The 15,889-nt window shown below is 42.4% G+C and overlaps 1 protein-coding gene across 1 annotated transcript in view; it reads left to right on the top strand.

Annotated features, from left to right (window-relative positions):
- ryr2a (ryanodine receptor 2a (cardiac)) overlaps nt 1–15,889 on the top strand; it is a 118,809-nt gene that overhangs the window by 86,892 nt on the left and 16,028 nt on the right. The window contains exons 78-89 of the mRNA XM_034708408.1: nt 192–407; nt 487–759; nt 1,599–1,628; nt 2,463–2,669; nt 2,750–3,070; nt 4,190–4,257; nt 4,376–4,520; nt 4,901–4,987; nt 8,733–8,993; nt 10,901–11,031; nt 12,248–12,290; nt 14,759–14,892. Coding sequence (XP_034564299.1) covers nt 192–407; nt 487–759; nt 1,599–1,628; nt 2,463–2,669; nt 2,750–3,070; nt 4,190–4,257; nt 4,376–4,520; nt 4,901–4,987; nt 8,733–8,993; nt 10,901–11,031; nt 12,248–12,290; nt 14,759–14,892 — 1,916 coding nt within the window. The remainder of the gene's footprint in view (nt 1–191; nt 408–486; nt 760–1,598; nt 1,629–2,462; nt 2,670–2,749; nt 3,071–4,189; nt 4,258–4,375; nt 4,521–4,900; nt 4,988–8,732; nt 8,994–10,900; nt 11,032–12,247; nt 12,291–14,758; nt 14,893–15,889) is intronic.

Here is a 15,889-nt window from a genome sequence, read left to right as displayed (position 1 = left end):
ACTTATAACACAAAAAGCTGGTAATGTTACACAGTGTGCTCTACTGTAATGTGTTATCTGTGCTGCAGATAACAAATCCACTTCAGGAACATGAACCCCACACATCATTTGTTTCTCAGTGTTAAACCTTAATGATAAACGTTTGACTTCAGTAGACCACAATGACCTTAATCTGGACCTGCACTTTTCAGGACATTGGCTTTAATGTTGCCGTCTTGCTGACCAACCTGTCAGAGCACATGCCTCATGACACCCGACTGCAGACCTTCCTGGAGCTGGCCGACAGTGTCCTTAACTACTTCCAGCCTTACCTGGGACGCATTGAGATCATGGGCAGCGCTAAACGCATCGAGAGGGTCTACTTCGAGATCAGCGAGTCCAGCAGGACTCAGTGGGAGAAACCTCAGGTATGCATGGTGCTGCAGATCATATTTCAAGTTTCACAGTACAGCAATAAGAACAGTTCCTTATTTTTCCTGCTCTCAGGTGAAAGAGTCAAAGCGCCAGTTCATCTTTGACGTTGTGAACGAAGGAGGGGAGAAGGAGAAGATGGAGCTGTTTGTCAACTTCTGTGAGGACACCATCTTTGAAATGCAGCTCGCTGCTCAGATGTCCGACGCCGGAGAGAGATCAGCCGTCAAAGAAGACAGTGAGCGAGAGAAACCTGATGAGGAGAGTCCAGAGATGGGCTTCTTCTCCGTCACCACTGTCCGGATGGCTCTGTTAGCTCTGCGCTACAATGTCATGATGCTGATCAAGGTGAGAGGCAGATACAGCAACGGAAACCAGAACAAATACAGTAACAACATTCAGCAACAACATACAACAACAACATACAGCAACAACATACAGCAACAAACACAGCAACAAATAAAACACATGGCTCTGTAAGCTCTGCGCTACATCATGATGCTGATCAAGGGGAAAGGCAGATACAACAGAAACCAAAACAAATACAGCAACAGATACAGCAACAGACATATCAACAGAAACAAGAACAAATACAGCAACAACATACAGAACAACATACAACAACAACATACAGCAACAGACACAGCAACAGAAACCAGAGCAAAAACAACATACAAAAACAACATACAAAACAACATACAAAAACAACATACAAAACAACATACAAAAACAATATACAACAACAACATACAGCAACAGGCACAGCAACAGAAACCAGAGCAAATACAACAAAAACATACAAAAACAACATACAAAAACAACATACAAAAACAACATACAACAACACACAGCAACAGACACAGCAACAGAAACCAGAACAAAAACAACATACAAAAACAACATACAAAACAACATACAAAAACAACATACAAAAACAACATATAGCAACAACATACAACAACACACAGCAACAGACACAGCAACAGAAACCAGAACAAAAACAGCAACAACATACAAAAACAACATACAGCAACAACATACAACAACAACATACAAAAACAACATACAGCAACAACATACAGCAACAGATACAGCAACAGATACAACAACAACATACAGCAACAGATACAACAACAGATACAAAAACAGATACAACAACAGTAACTGGTTCTATCATTTCTTTTCAGGTTCTCACTGGTTCTCTTCTGTTGGTTCAGGTTCTCATTGATTCTTGTTTGCCCATTTTCAGACTCTTACTGGTTCTCCTTCAGTTTCTCCTCTGCCTGCTCAGGTTCTTACTGGTTCTCCCCTGTCTCTGTTCAGGTTTTCACTGGTCTTCTCCTGTCCCTGTTCAGATTCTTACTGTTTCTACTCTTCCTCTGTTCAGGTTCTTACTGGTTCTACTCTTCCTCTATTCAGGTTCTTACTGGTTCTATTCTTCCTCTGTTCAGGTTCTTACTGGTTCTACTCTTCCTCTGTTCAGGTTCTTACTGGTTCTACTCTTCCTCTGTTCAGGTTCTTACTGGTTCTACTCTTCCTCTGTTCAGGTTCTTACTGGTTCTACTCTTTCTCTGTTCAGGTTCTTACTGGTTCTACTCTTCCTCTGTTCAGGTTCTTACTGGTTCTACTCTTTCTCTGTTCAGGTTCTTACTGGTTCTACTCTTTCTCTGTTCAGGTTCTTACTGGTTCTACTCTTCCTCTGTTCAGGTTCTTACTGGTTCCTCTGTTCAGGTTCTTACTGGTTCTACTCTTCCTCTGTTCAGGTTCTTACTGGTTCTACTCTTCCTCTATTCAGGTTCTTACTGGTTCTACTCTTTCTCTGTTCAGGTTCTTACTGGTTCTACTCTTCCTCTGTTCAGGTTCTTACTGGTTCTACTCTTCCTCTGTTCAGGTTCTTACTGGTTCTACTCTTCCTCTGTTCAGGTTCTTACTGGTTCTACTCTTCCTCTGTTCAGGTTCTTACTGGTTCTACTCTTCCTCTGTTCAGGTTCTTACTGGTTCTACTCTTCCTCTGTTCAGGTTCTTACTGGTTTTACTCTTCCTCTGTTCAGGTTCTGTCAATGAAGAGTGTGAAGAAGCAGATGAAGAAGATCAAGAACATGACGGTGAAGGACATGGTAACCACCTTCATGGCCTTCTACTTGTCTGTGCTGCTGGGTCTGCTCCACATGGCCTTCAGTGTGGCTCGGGGTTTCTGCAGGATCTTCTACAACAGCTTCATGGGTGGAGGTCTTGTGGAGGGGGCCAAGACCATCAAGGTGACCACTCATACTGCTGAAACAGAAACTGACCAAAGTGCGAGCTGTTTCTGAAATGTTGAACCTGCTTCCCCCTACAGGTGTCTGAGCTGCTCGCCAACATGCCTGACCCCACTCAGGACGAGGTGAGAGGGGAGGGGGAGGATCGGGAGAAAAGACCCTCCCCCCAGGAGGACCTAGCGGACCTTGCGGTGAACACTAGTGACACTGAGCTGCTGTCTGACATCTTTGGACTGGACCTAAGGAGAGAGGGGGGGCAGTATAAGATTACCCCCCACAACCCCAATGCCAGCCTTACTGAGCTGCTCAACTCCCCTGTGCCTTCCCCGACTCCCCCAGCCCCAGCACCAACAATGGCCCCGCCCACAACGCCACCCCCAGAGCTCAGACGGAGGCATCAGGTCAGACTCAATTTCTTTACATTTGTTGGAGTACATTTCATTTCGGTCTTTTTATAGTGGTCCATAGATCCAGGATCAATAAACAAAGGTGGCCATCAGGAGCCTCATGTCAGTCCGAACTGATCACTAAAACAGAGGATTTATTGGAACCATTCAATTTACCAAGACCATTAGAGCCATAAAAACCATCAGAACTATTAAAACCATCAGAGTCATGAAAAACCTCAGAGCCATCAAAAGTATCAGAGCCATCAAAACCATCAGAACCCTAAAAACCATCAGAACCATAAAAACCATCAGAGTCATCAAAACCATCAGAACCATAAAAACCATCAGAGCCATCGAAACCATCAGAGCTATTAAAACCATCAGAGCCATAAAAACCATCAGAGCTATAAAAACCATCAGAGCAATAAAAACCATCAGGACCATTAAAACCATCAGAGCAATCAAAACCATCAGAACTATTAGAGCCATCAGAGCCATAAAAACTAGCTATCAAAACCATCAGAGCTATAAAAACCATCAAGAGCAATCAAAACCATCAGGACCATTAAAACCATCAGAGCAATCAAAACCATCAGAACCATTAAAACCATCAGAGCCATAAAAACTAGCTATCGAAACCATCAGAGCCATTAAAACCATCAGAGCCATAAAAACCATCAGAGCTATAAAAACCATCAAAGCAATCAAAACCATCAGGACCGTTAAAACCATCAGAGCCATAAAAACCATCAGAGCCCTTAAAACCATCAGAGCCATTAAAACCATCAGAACCATCAGAACCATCAAAACCATCAGAGCCATCAAAACCATCAGAGCCATCAAAACCATCAGAGCCATAATCTGAACAATCAGATCAAAGAGAACCAGCTACAGGTGTGAACGCAGTCTCAGATTCTGGGTAACACAATCCTGATTGGTGCATGTGAGTTTGCGATGTCATGTCTGTACACATTTTAAGTCCCGCCCACTTCTGACGAGCACTATAAAGACAGGAAACCTGAAACATCCCTTTCATTTCCTTTCTTTTCAGTATTTGTGTTTTGTTGAAGTGTGTTTCTGTGCAGGATCTAAAATCTCCCTCACTGGTGTGGATGTGTTTTTGTGTTTCAGTCGAAGAGTTCTTCCTGTGAGGAGAAGGAAACAGCAGACACACAAACTGAACCTGAAGAAACATCAGAGTGGGTTTATTTTCCTGTCATAAAGAACATAGCACTGGGACCGATGCCTGTGAACACACCAAGCTGAGAGTGTGTGTTTGTGTGTACATGATAAGCTCTAATGATTGTGTGTTTTCAGGGTTGTAGAGAAACAGGAGAAACAAGAGAAGAAGGAGAAGGAGAAACCCAAAGTGAGACGACACCACACCTCAAAGTCTGATGAACCGGACCTGCAGGAGTCTGCTGTCCTCAAGAAGATCATCGCCTACCAGAGGAAGCTGCTGGTACTACAACTGTCCTTTAGTTTCTTTATCTTCATCCCTGCTCAGAGTCAGCTCAAGTACAGATGAGTGCAGAACCAGACTCCTTAGATGGGGGGACAAACTGGGGCCCTGACTTTCACAGGACTGGCATGAAGTGTATGTGCACACATTGATGAATGGCATTTATTTACAAAACTACCAGCTGCCTGTTGCAACTATAGATTGAATTAGAATGGACTCCAGCTCACAGCTCCCACTCAGGGAGAAAGATAGATATTAAAGTGTACAGATGTTTCTGTGTGAATACATGAACGTGAACATCATGAATATGTTAAAGGGATATTTTGACCTGTCTGTAACACCAGAGAGAACTGAGCTCCAGGTCTTTTTGTCTCCTGCAGAATTACTTTGCCAGAAACTTCTACAACATGAGGATGCTCGCTCTGTTTGTGGCCTTTGCAATAAACTTCATCCTCCTCTTTTACAAGGTAAGACAATTCATCATAAGATATGGTAATAAGCAAGGGTGCACATCATTTTTTAGTGAGTTACTCAGGTACAGTCTTCCTCAGTGTCCTCCTCAGTGTCGCCCCCACTGTCCTCTGCTTCAGTTTCCTGCATGGTAGATGATGAAGATGCTACAGATGCATCTCCCTGTCCCTGGCTCAGCCTCCCATTAGCTGTCTCCATCCACAGATCGACAGCTGGCTTTGGGTTAAATGTCTCTGTGCATCAGGGCTGAGAGACGAGCATTTGACAAACGAGAGCTGTACTTGGTTTTTATAATGTTGAGATGTGAGAATCCCCTCTCACAAGCTGCACTGCTTAAAGGCAGTGTAAGAGACAGTTGAACCACCTTGTTGATGTTGGAGTACACATCTGGGTTCCTTGTATTTACTATTCGAACCAAGTCATACACGGAGGAGGCTTCTAATGGTGCGTTCACACCAAACGCAAATAGAATCATTAGAGCGAGCAAACACAAAACATTCTCGCGTCCATATTCGCACGAATAGCGCGATCGTTCGTGTTTGGTGTGATAGCACCATAAGCATTTTCCTGCCTGCTTTAAGTGCATCCATTCTCTCACAGTGGTGTCTGTCAAGTTGCAAGGTGACCTCATATTTCTGAAGAATGCTGCAAACTGTTGTGTTGCCAAAACGATGGAGGTCTTGCATTTCCTAAGTCCACGAAGAGGAATCAAATACCAAGAAATGATCACATGACTTGATGGACTCATATCTGATTTCAAACTGTTCAATTAACCCCCTGAGTAAGTCTGTCTTGTCTGTGTCTGCATCAGCATCAGAACAGTTTGTGTCCTGTAGTGACCTTCACCATCAAGCAGAAGTGTGAACTGTCCAATGGCCACCATGAGTTCATCTTTACATTCTCCAATGGTCAGCTTTTCCTTCTGAAACCTCAAGGATGTTGTCTTCAAAATGTTGTCAATGTCAAGCATGTTGGCCAGAAAACACTGAAAACGCTCTGTGCAGATATGCTGCAATTCACTGTTATCACTCGTAGCCAGCTGCATTTTAATGGCTGGCAATAGTCTTGATATATTTAACAGTGTATCATGCCTCCATGCAGACCATCTGATATTATGAAACTTACCCAGTTTCACACAGGAGATCCTGTTTTCTTCACACACTTTATTCAGTGCAGCAGTGTTTTTTGCTCCTCCTCTCTGTAAATAAAACTGCAGCAGCTTGATCACAGAGCGATTAAATGTCTCACAGTACGGAACGTTTCGATCAGCTGATTTTGCACAGTTCTTCAGTGTGTGTGCGGTGCACAAAATGTGCACAAGGGAGTCTCAAACCGCAGCGAGTTGCCGTAGTTTCGGCACAATGCCGTTGTACACACCAACGTTAACAGCAGCACCGCCTGTGCACACAGCGACCAACTTAACGGTCCAGTCATCCAAGCCTGCGTCCTGGAAAAGACTCACAAGTCCGTCAGTTATGGCCTGAGCTGTTCGATCAGCACCCAGTTCAATCAGTCCAAGAAAGTCTGATGTAAACTCTCCATCACTGGACACAGACACAACATAAACGATTTCCTGCTCGGTCTTTGTGATGTCCTCAGATTCATCAAAAAGCAGCCCCCAAAATCCAGCAGACTTGGCTCTCAACTCCCCGCTGATGGTGTGCGCGATGCTCTGCATTATCCATGAGCCACCCTCATGTGAATGATATGCAGCTCTGACATTCACTCCTAGCCGCTTCAATAAAGGAATATCCTCAGAACAGGAAGACATGGGACGTGCGTATTTAGTGTTATGAAAGGCAAGGAGAAAAATATTACACAGCTTACCGTTGTTCATCATTCAGCCTGTCTCGCCATCTGGCCAGCGAGCGATTGGATATTTCTTCTCGGCTAGCTTGTTTATTAGCAATGGCATGCGCCACACTCATGTGGTCTTTGCTCTTTTCATGATTGTCAAACAAAGCATGATTGAAATTCTTTGAGCCTTTATAAAAAGCACCTGTTTTGTCTGCTAGATGTGGATGTGAGCGGCAAATCTTGCACCACATTTCAGTGCGCTCATCATTAGCTTTAAGTCACGGCACATCCTGGAGCCACTTTTCAGAAAAACCCTTTTGTTGGGCTTCAGCTCGCTTTGCTTTTTCTTTGTTGGTGGTGAAACACCATAGAAGCTTTTTAAGGTCTGTTGGTTTTTCGACATCTCTAACAGTTGTCTCCTCCTTTGTGCTTAACACGTGCAGATGAGATGTGTGTTATATGTAGCCTGACTGTCAGGTACGCAAAGGCGCTTAGTGACACAAGTGACGTTATGCCTTAGTGATTTTTTTTTTGCGCATGCGTACCAGGTATGTGCGACCCTGATAATAAGGTTATAATACATGCATTGTCATTTAATTATGTTCTGTCAGGTAATCATTTAGATGTTATCATGTTATCACATTCTGAGTTTGTCGCACTTTTGGAGGAGCATGAGTCTGAACATGATGACTAGCACACAGCTGATGATGGATTAGTGCGTTAAAGAGTCTGGGACCTGAGAGCAGAGAATCAGGAGTTCAGTGAAATCAATCAAGCAATCAATCAATCAATCAATCAATCAATCAATCAATCAAGCAAGCAAGCAAGCAAGCAATCAATCAATCAATCAATCAAGCAAGCAATCAATCAATCAATCAATCAATCAATCAACCAATCAATCAGTCAATCAATCAATCAATCAATCAATCAATCAATCAATCAATCAATCAATCAATCAATCAATCAATCTTTATTTGTATAGCGCCAAATCACAACAAACGTTATCTCAAGACTCTTTTAAAAACAGAGCAGGTCTAGACCACTCTATGTTAAATAAAAAGCAAGGACGTCCCAGTGCAGATTCCTTGAGGCCAACTGGAGTGCAACATCATCAGCCACCTGCTGACACTGAGAGAAGCACACCACCAGCTGATCACCTCCGGACTTCCTCACCTATGTTAGAGACACTGCACAGAGAGTTCTCAAGATGATTTGAAGACTGGATAATGCGCTGAGTGATGCTCAGCTCCACATTGACCTGCAGTCAGTCTCACTGCTAGATTTCCATTCTTCTCTCAAAGCCGAGAACGATCCATTTATGAGGAGGCATGCTCAGATGATGTTGGTTCTCTTTGGATTTACCTCCACATGTGAACAAACACTCTAAGTGATGAGGTTTCACCAGATCCTCTCTCCCAGCGGCGTCTGGATCTCTGACGGTTTCTTCCACAGCAGATTCAGAGCGGCAAATCTCTCAGTGTAGTCAATCTGAGCCATGGTCAGACTGGTATGACGAAGGAAGGAGCGAAATCCCTGAAATTGTGCGTCTTTGGGTACTCGTGCACACGTGTGAATGGAGCGAGATATTTGCCCAAATGAAGTGAGTAAACACAAAAACTTCAGGGGTTGGTATCCGTGCTAATCAAGCTATTGTTTGTGTTTGGTGTGAACGCGACATGACTGGACACAGGCCCTTATCAAATAATCCAGTTTATAATCCAGATTAGTTTTCTGATTTGAATCAGCATGTTCTCTCCTGGTGGACACGTGTAAGCTTTGGAAGGACTTGTTAGTGCTTAGAAACCTTTACTCACTTTGACAGAGTGATGCATCGTACTGTCTTTAACTGAATCCTGCCCGTCAGTCCCACATCACCTGAGCTCTCAGGTAAACACCATCCCTCTACTCTGAGCCGGTTTAAAGATCTGACGTCCTTCTCTACAGGTGTCCACGTCCTCGTCTGTGGTGGAGGAGAGAGAGGTGGTGTACAGCAGCAGCCAATCAGAGAGCAGCGTTCAGTGGGATCCTCTGGCAGGAGGAGAAGGGGTGGAGGTGGTGGAGGAGGTGGGGGAGATACTCAAGCCAGTCACGGTGCGTTTCGTCCTGGAGGAGAGCACCGGCTACATGGAGCCGATGTTACGAATCCTCGCTGTGCTGCACACCGTCATCTCCTTCTTCTGTATCATCGGGTACTACTGCCTCAAGGTGAGGCGCCGCACGCTGATAAGAACAGTCTTTGATGCTTCCACAGCCTGTAACCACACTTCAGCCTGTTCACCACTGAAAGCATCAGAAGTACAGGCTCTACACTGAATTATTCAAAAACATTCAGACTTTTCAATGATACAGGCCAGAATTACTGCAACAGATTCCAGGATGTTCATGTAAAACTCAAAACGTTCAAAAACATTCTAATGTGTTTCAATATACACCTCAAACGTTCAAAAACATCCCAAGCTGTTTTAAAGGTGACATATGCAAAATCGACTTTTTAATGGTTCTTTATCTGAAATATGTGTCCCTGTCTACAAACCCCCCGAGAATGAAAAAAATCCATTCTGCCCCTGTTCTGATTTCTCCACCTTTCTATAAATGTGTGTAAAACCAGCCGTTTCAGACTTCAGTGTTTTTGTTACGTAACAACAATATCCGGTCTGTAACAGGAAGTCAGAGCTCGGAGCTTGTTCAGCCCATAGACTGTATAAAATACAACTCAACCCCTCCTCTGTTTTTCATTACCTGCACACATGTGTGCTAACAAGGAGCTTAGGAGGGAGGCATGCTAGTTGTAGGCTGTCTTAATAAACACAAAGGTCGGTTTTACTCCCCACGTCTGCAGATTTGAAGATCTAGTGGATGATTTTTATTTATCATGGATAAGTGCTAGCGCTAATTAGCATAGCTACATAGCTACATGTTCATAGCTGTAGCTGTAGCTGTAGCTGTAGCTGTAGCTGTGTACCAAGACACACGTCGACATACTGACAAATGAAACAACAAGAAACACTAAATCTGTGACCAATCCTTCATAAAAGGTCCCTGCTGCCTTTCTGGTAGATGTCGGTTTTACTCCCCACGTCTGCAGATTTGAAGATCTAGTGGATGATTTTTATTTATCATGGAAAAGTGCTAGCGCTAGTTAGCATAGCCACATAGCTACATGTTCGTAGCTGTGTACCAAGACACACGTCGACATACTGATAAATAAAACAACAAGAAACACTAAATCTGTGACCAATCCTTCAGAAAGGTCCTGCTGCAGGCGCCTCTCCGTCAGGATCAGATTCTGGATCAGATTCAGAGGGTTGAAGTAACGTGATCTCTGAGCAGCCGTGTATATTCAGCCAACATGTAAACATTAGATCAACGTGCTGGAGAGCCGAGGCCACATCCACTTCCTGAGGGGGCGTGGTCAGAGAGAAAACAGAGTGTTCTGAGCAGGGCTGAAGAAGAGGGTTCTTCAGGCATGCCAAAATCTGATTTCAGTGTTTTTTTGAGCATAAACTTTAAAGACATGTTTTGGGGACCTCTTAGACCAATATATGTTGATGAAAAAAGCGTGATATGTCAGCTTTAATATCCACCTTAAAACTTTCAAAAACATTCAAGGCTGTTTTAATATACACCTTAAAACTTTCAAAAACATTCAAGGCTGTTTTAATATACACCTTAAAACTTTCAAAAACATTCCAAATTGTTTTGATATTCTCCTTAAAACTTCCAAAAACAATCTAGTCCTTTTTGATATACACCTTAACACTTTAAAAACATTCTAAGGTGTTTTGATATTCTCCTCAACACTTTCAAAAACATTCTGGGCTGTTCTTGTTTACAGTAGATTGTTTTAAGATGCTTGGTTTATATGCAGCTGAAAACAGTCAAAGTGGTTACAGATCAAAGAAATTCAAGAATGTTCCTGAATTTTGAACACATCTAAAATGGTTTCCGCCATGTCTTGATGAAAGCAGATAATAAAGTAGACATATTGGAACTCTCTCCTGAAGTGAACTCTGAAAGGTGGCGTCATGTGTGTCACCTGCATTGTGATTTATGATCACCTGTACCTAAACACCACTCACAGATTGATGAGATATGAAACGTTCATGCTGCAGGTCCCTCTGGTGATCTTCAAGAGAGAAAAGGAGGTGGCGAGGAAGTTGGAGTTTGATGGTCTGTACATCACAGAACAACCATCAGAGGACGACATCAAGGGACAGTGGGACAGACTGGTCATCAACACTCAGTAAATATCTATGAGGACACTTAAAGATAGACTTACCTCCATCTAGACTGCTGGAAACTGAAAACTCTGTTCTCTCTGACTTGAGATATGGTGAAGTGTTTATGGCCACAGGAAGTGTAATATTTAAGATACAGAGGTCATCTGGGGCTCTAATTGAAGCTTACAAAGTTGGGCAGTTTTTTAAATACAAATAAGGCTGTGACATTGACCATATAGTGCTCAAAAGTGACCGTTTGGTATGAGTTTTCATCCAACAGATGCTATTTTTATAGTCTTGCTGTGTATTTTGTGGATGATATTTTAAAATCTAAAATCAGCAAGCACCTTATTTTGACACTTCCCCATATGTGTCAGGATACTCTATGCCAAATTTCATACTTAGATATCAAATAATGACATTTTGACACCTTGTTTTCTAGATTTACTTTATCATGCCAGAAGCATATAAAAAGGGTTCTTTGGCCCCTCATGACCAAACAGCCTCGAGTTGAGAGTGCTCATTATCATCTTGAGATGACCCAAGGTAAAGGCTAACTGGAAATACTAGTTAAAACAAGGTAGCAAAAAACATCCTGAGGGCTAGACCTGGCTCCCGGCCTAAGATATACGGATCACATGACACATGATCTGGACTGGATGTGGTCCACACATGTAAAACATTATATAAGACAGATGGATGTTTGTGACCTTCTTTGAGTTATGGTTATGTTAGTTAGTGTAATGTTTAAATGAGGATCCAGCAAATGTTAATCATAAGCATCGGTTTAACCTCTGAGCAGGTTGGTAATGGGGAGGAGAAGCAGCTTAAAACTTCAGTGCTCTTAAATTTTATAAGGGAGACCCCGGTTTAAGGACAGGGACTGTGGACCAGGTATATAAAGAGACCTGCTAAAGACTCCCTTGTCTCCAGCAGACTTCAGTGAGCCCACCGTTCACCTGGCAGGAAATAAGGATTCAAACTTACAGCTCGTATTTATTGAAACAGTGCTGCCCTCTATCAGCAGAGACATGGGATATGTCTGTCTGACTAGCCAGCCCGTGTGTGTGTGTGTGTGTGTGTGTGTGTGTGTGAGAGTGTGTGTGTGTGTGTGAGAGTGTGTGTGTGTGTGTGTGTGTACCCACACTGTTATATTCATTTTAAAGCAGCACTATTATATTATATCATATATAATTCCTCTCTATGTGACTGGTGATTTTCTGTCTTCTTCATTCTCAGATCTTTTCCGAATAACTACTGGGACAAGTTTGTGAAGAGGAAGGTAGGTATCATTGTTTCTCACAGGCTCCATGCACAGGTGTGACAGGTCCACAAGTTAGACAGATCCTGACCAAGCTGGTTATGACTGAGGAGACAGCCTCAGGGATAAACACGTGGTGTGGATCCCTCTCTGCCAGACTGACTCTGCTCCGACTGCAGACTCTCCTGGTTCAGTCTGAGCTGCTGCTGTGAGCCCTACAGTGTTCACAACTAACACCTGACCTGATCCTGATCAGAGCTTTATATGATCGTGGTTTATGAACTCAGAGTGGAGAATAAATCAGCTCTGACAGCAGGTTCTCTGCAGTGTGGAGAAACATTCATCAGTCTGTTTTAATAACTAAGAAGAAGAGACAATAAAATCAATCAATCAATCAATCAACCAATCAATCTTTATTTGTATAGCGCCAAATCACAACAAACGTTATCTCAAGACTCTTTTACAAACAGAGCAGGTCTAGACCACTCTATGTCAAATTATGAACAGAGACCCAACACCAAGACAGGGTAAGACTCAGTCTGACCCCACCTTAATCCACCATGAGCATTGAACCTCACAGTATTTAGCTAGTTACAGCGGAGAGGACAAACTCCCTTTAACAGGCAGAAACCTCGAGCAGAACCAGACTCATGTTAGACAGCCATCTGCCTCGACCGATAGTGTGTCTTTACTTGTGGTGAACCTGATTTAGGATTTGCTTAGTAGAATCTGATTGGTCAGATGACTTCGAACAGCTTTGGGTATCCACCCTCGTTCTTTTGGCACCGTTCCAGCCAACCCGTATAGTTTTTCATGTGGTCCGGTAATCCTTGACCTAACAGCCCTCTTCATGGAGCTGCTCCTCATCTTCATTTCTGTTTCCAGGATCATCTGAAGTTGTTTTACTGACATTGTGAGCTGCTGTGAACCTAGAAAGATTTAAAGGCCAGCTGAGGTATCGGCTCCTCCACTGGTACCACAAAAGGTGCATTCTGACCAAGAGTTCCTGGGTCTTTTAGCCCCTAGAACTACTTTACCCTGAACTAAAAGGTCCCTTTGCCCCCATTGTTGTCTGCATTTTGACAGCGGGCTGAAGTCCCTGGTAGATTGTGCAAATCAGACCAGTGACGTATGGAGGGAAAAAAAGTAAATGCACTACACCACCAGACCAGTAGAGGGCAGTAAAACAAAGAGGAATGCCATTCATCACAGATGACACCATAGAAGCAGACGGACAGGCAGGTATCATTATGAGCAACACAACAGTTAGCCTGTTAGCATGAAGAGACTCAGCTGGTCTGTTTTAGATGGTGCTATATTTCATCACAGATGGATTCACTGAATCAACACGTGAGAGGAGATAAGCGCGAGTAGCAAAGACGTTTCAACACGCCTTTAAAATCCTTTTGAACTCAAAAAGCCGTGATCGCAGAGATCGACCGGTGTTTTGGTTTAAACAGCGACCCTGTTAACTGGAGACTTTCAGCCGGATGCATCCCTCATAAACGTCTTTAGACGATCATTAAATATCTGATGAGGATATTTTGAAATCTTAATAAAAACTAAACTAGTTTGCATTCCCAGGAACTCCCTCTGTGTTTCAACAGCTGTGTAAACTCCACAAACACTGACACGTTCAGCTGAAGGTCTCCAGTTTACGGGGTCACTTTTAAAACCGGAACACCGGGAGAGACACCTTCACGGTGGGCTGAGAGAAGACTACTGTTACAAGCTGCTAAATCAAGAGAATCACAGCTTCTTCTTTTGAAAAGTACACACACATACAAAAAAGATAGAACAAATAAAAACTAATGAAAGAAAGAGAAATCAAGTGAATCACAGATGTGTGTGATGTTATTGTGGACGGAGGGCGGAATAAAAACACTGCAGTTAATCTACCAATCAGACACGTTCAGCCCCCAAAAGTCCCGGGACCTTTGAAAAGTACTACCCCCCTAGCAGGGGCTTTTTAGGAGGGAGATTATCTACCCCTGAACTAAATTTAGACCCTGGTTCCTCCGGTCGCAATGCACTTGGTTCAGGGTAAAGTTCCTCTGGTTGAAAAACTCCTTCAACGGGAGAGTCCACCTTTAATTACCAGGGGAGGTTTAATTACCACCTTAACGAGATTGAACACTTCAAAAGTTGTTTCCAGAATTACATGAAGTATTTCTAAGCCTTTTTCAAAATAATCTATCTGAAACATGATTTATACGGAAAACAGGAAAATGATAAAGAACTATAAGATTGGCAGTGGACTAAGGTTCCGTTGAGTATTCAACTACGTGGGGTCACTGCTAGTGTTTACGTGAATATAAGTTTAAACTAACAGAGTAGCCAAACGCCTCCTTCATCCTCTGTCACATGTAGCTCTGCTCCTGCCTTCACTACAAATCATTCTCAGCGGCTTCAGTTGGATGGAGAGACAGCCTGTCCTTGGATCAGGTTGAGTTTAAGTTTGTAAATGGTGTGTGTGTGTTGTTTTACAGGTGATGGATAAATATGGGGAGTTTTATGGGCACGACCGGATCAGCGAGCTGCTGGGGATGGACAAAGCTGCTCTAGACTTCAGCGACGCTCATAAGAAGAAGAAACCCAGGAGAGACAGCTCGCTGGCTGCTGTGTGAGTGTTATCGTAGATAAATCAACCACAGTGAATCCATCATAATAACCTTCATGAATTTATGATGAATCAGTCCCTATTATAACACAGAGACAGGCATGAGCACAGTGAGCACACAGCAGACCTCAAACCAGGGTTTATTTCTCCTACTCCTCCACCTTCTTTTTGATCCTGAACGTCACAGAGTCCTTCAAATTAATGATCTCACAATAAAAACAGAGGAGCTCATACTGATGGTCAACTCCATCATCAATCAATCAGTCAATTAATCAATCAATCAATCAATCAATCAATCAATCAATCAATCAATCAATCAATCAATAATCAATCAATCAATCAATCAATCAATCAATAATCAATCAATCAATCAATCAATCAATCAATCGGACTTATTTTATAAAGCACTTTTCATACAATGACATTGTAACACAACGTGCTGTGCATAAAAATAACTTAAAATAGTATAAATAAAAAAATTCAAAATACATTTCTAAGATAATATAACACTAAAAAATGTAACCATTAAAAGAAAATAAGATGCTACACTTCAAATAAATAAATAAATAACTAAAATAAAATAATTAAAAAGTGATTTCAATTTGAACTACATAATAAATTAACAAATAAATAAGAGAAAATAAATAAATAAGAGAAAATAAAATGAATAAGAAGTGAATAAAATTTGAACTAGATAATAAATAAATAAATTAAATAAGATGAAATAAAGGGCTGCACGGTGGTGCAGTGGGTAGTGTGATGGAATTCAGCAACAAACTGGACACTGGACACAGAAGACTCAGGAGACTCTGACGGCTTACGTTGAAATAGTTTATGTAGAACTTGGCCAAGGAGAAATAACATAACAGTACACAGGCAGGAGAGTGCAGTGCAATGCCAAGTCAGTTCTGACAGACAAAACCCTTGGCATGGTATTTATTCCCTCTGAAGACGACACTAAAGTTAGATAACCATGTTTGGAAAATAGGAACACAACAAG

The sequence above is a fragment of the Notolabrus celidotus genome, chromosome 18 (assembly GCF_009762535.1).
Source record: "Notolabrus celidotus isolate fNotCel1 chromosome 18, fNotCel1.pri, whole genome shotgun sequence".
Lineage (NCBI taxonomy): Eukaryota > Metazoa > Chordata > Actinopteri > Labriformes > Labridae > Notolabrus > Notolabrus celidotus.
The sequence above is the reverse complement of the archived record's forward strand: the minus strand, read 5'-3'. Positions and strand labels throughout refer to the sequence as shown.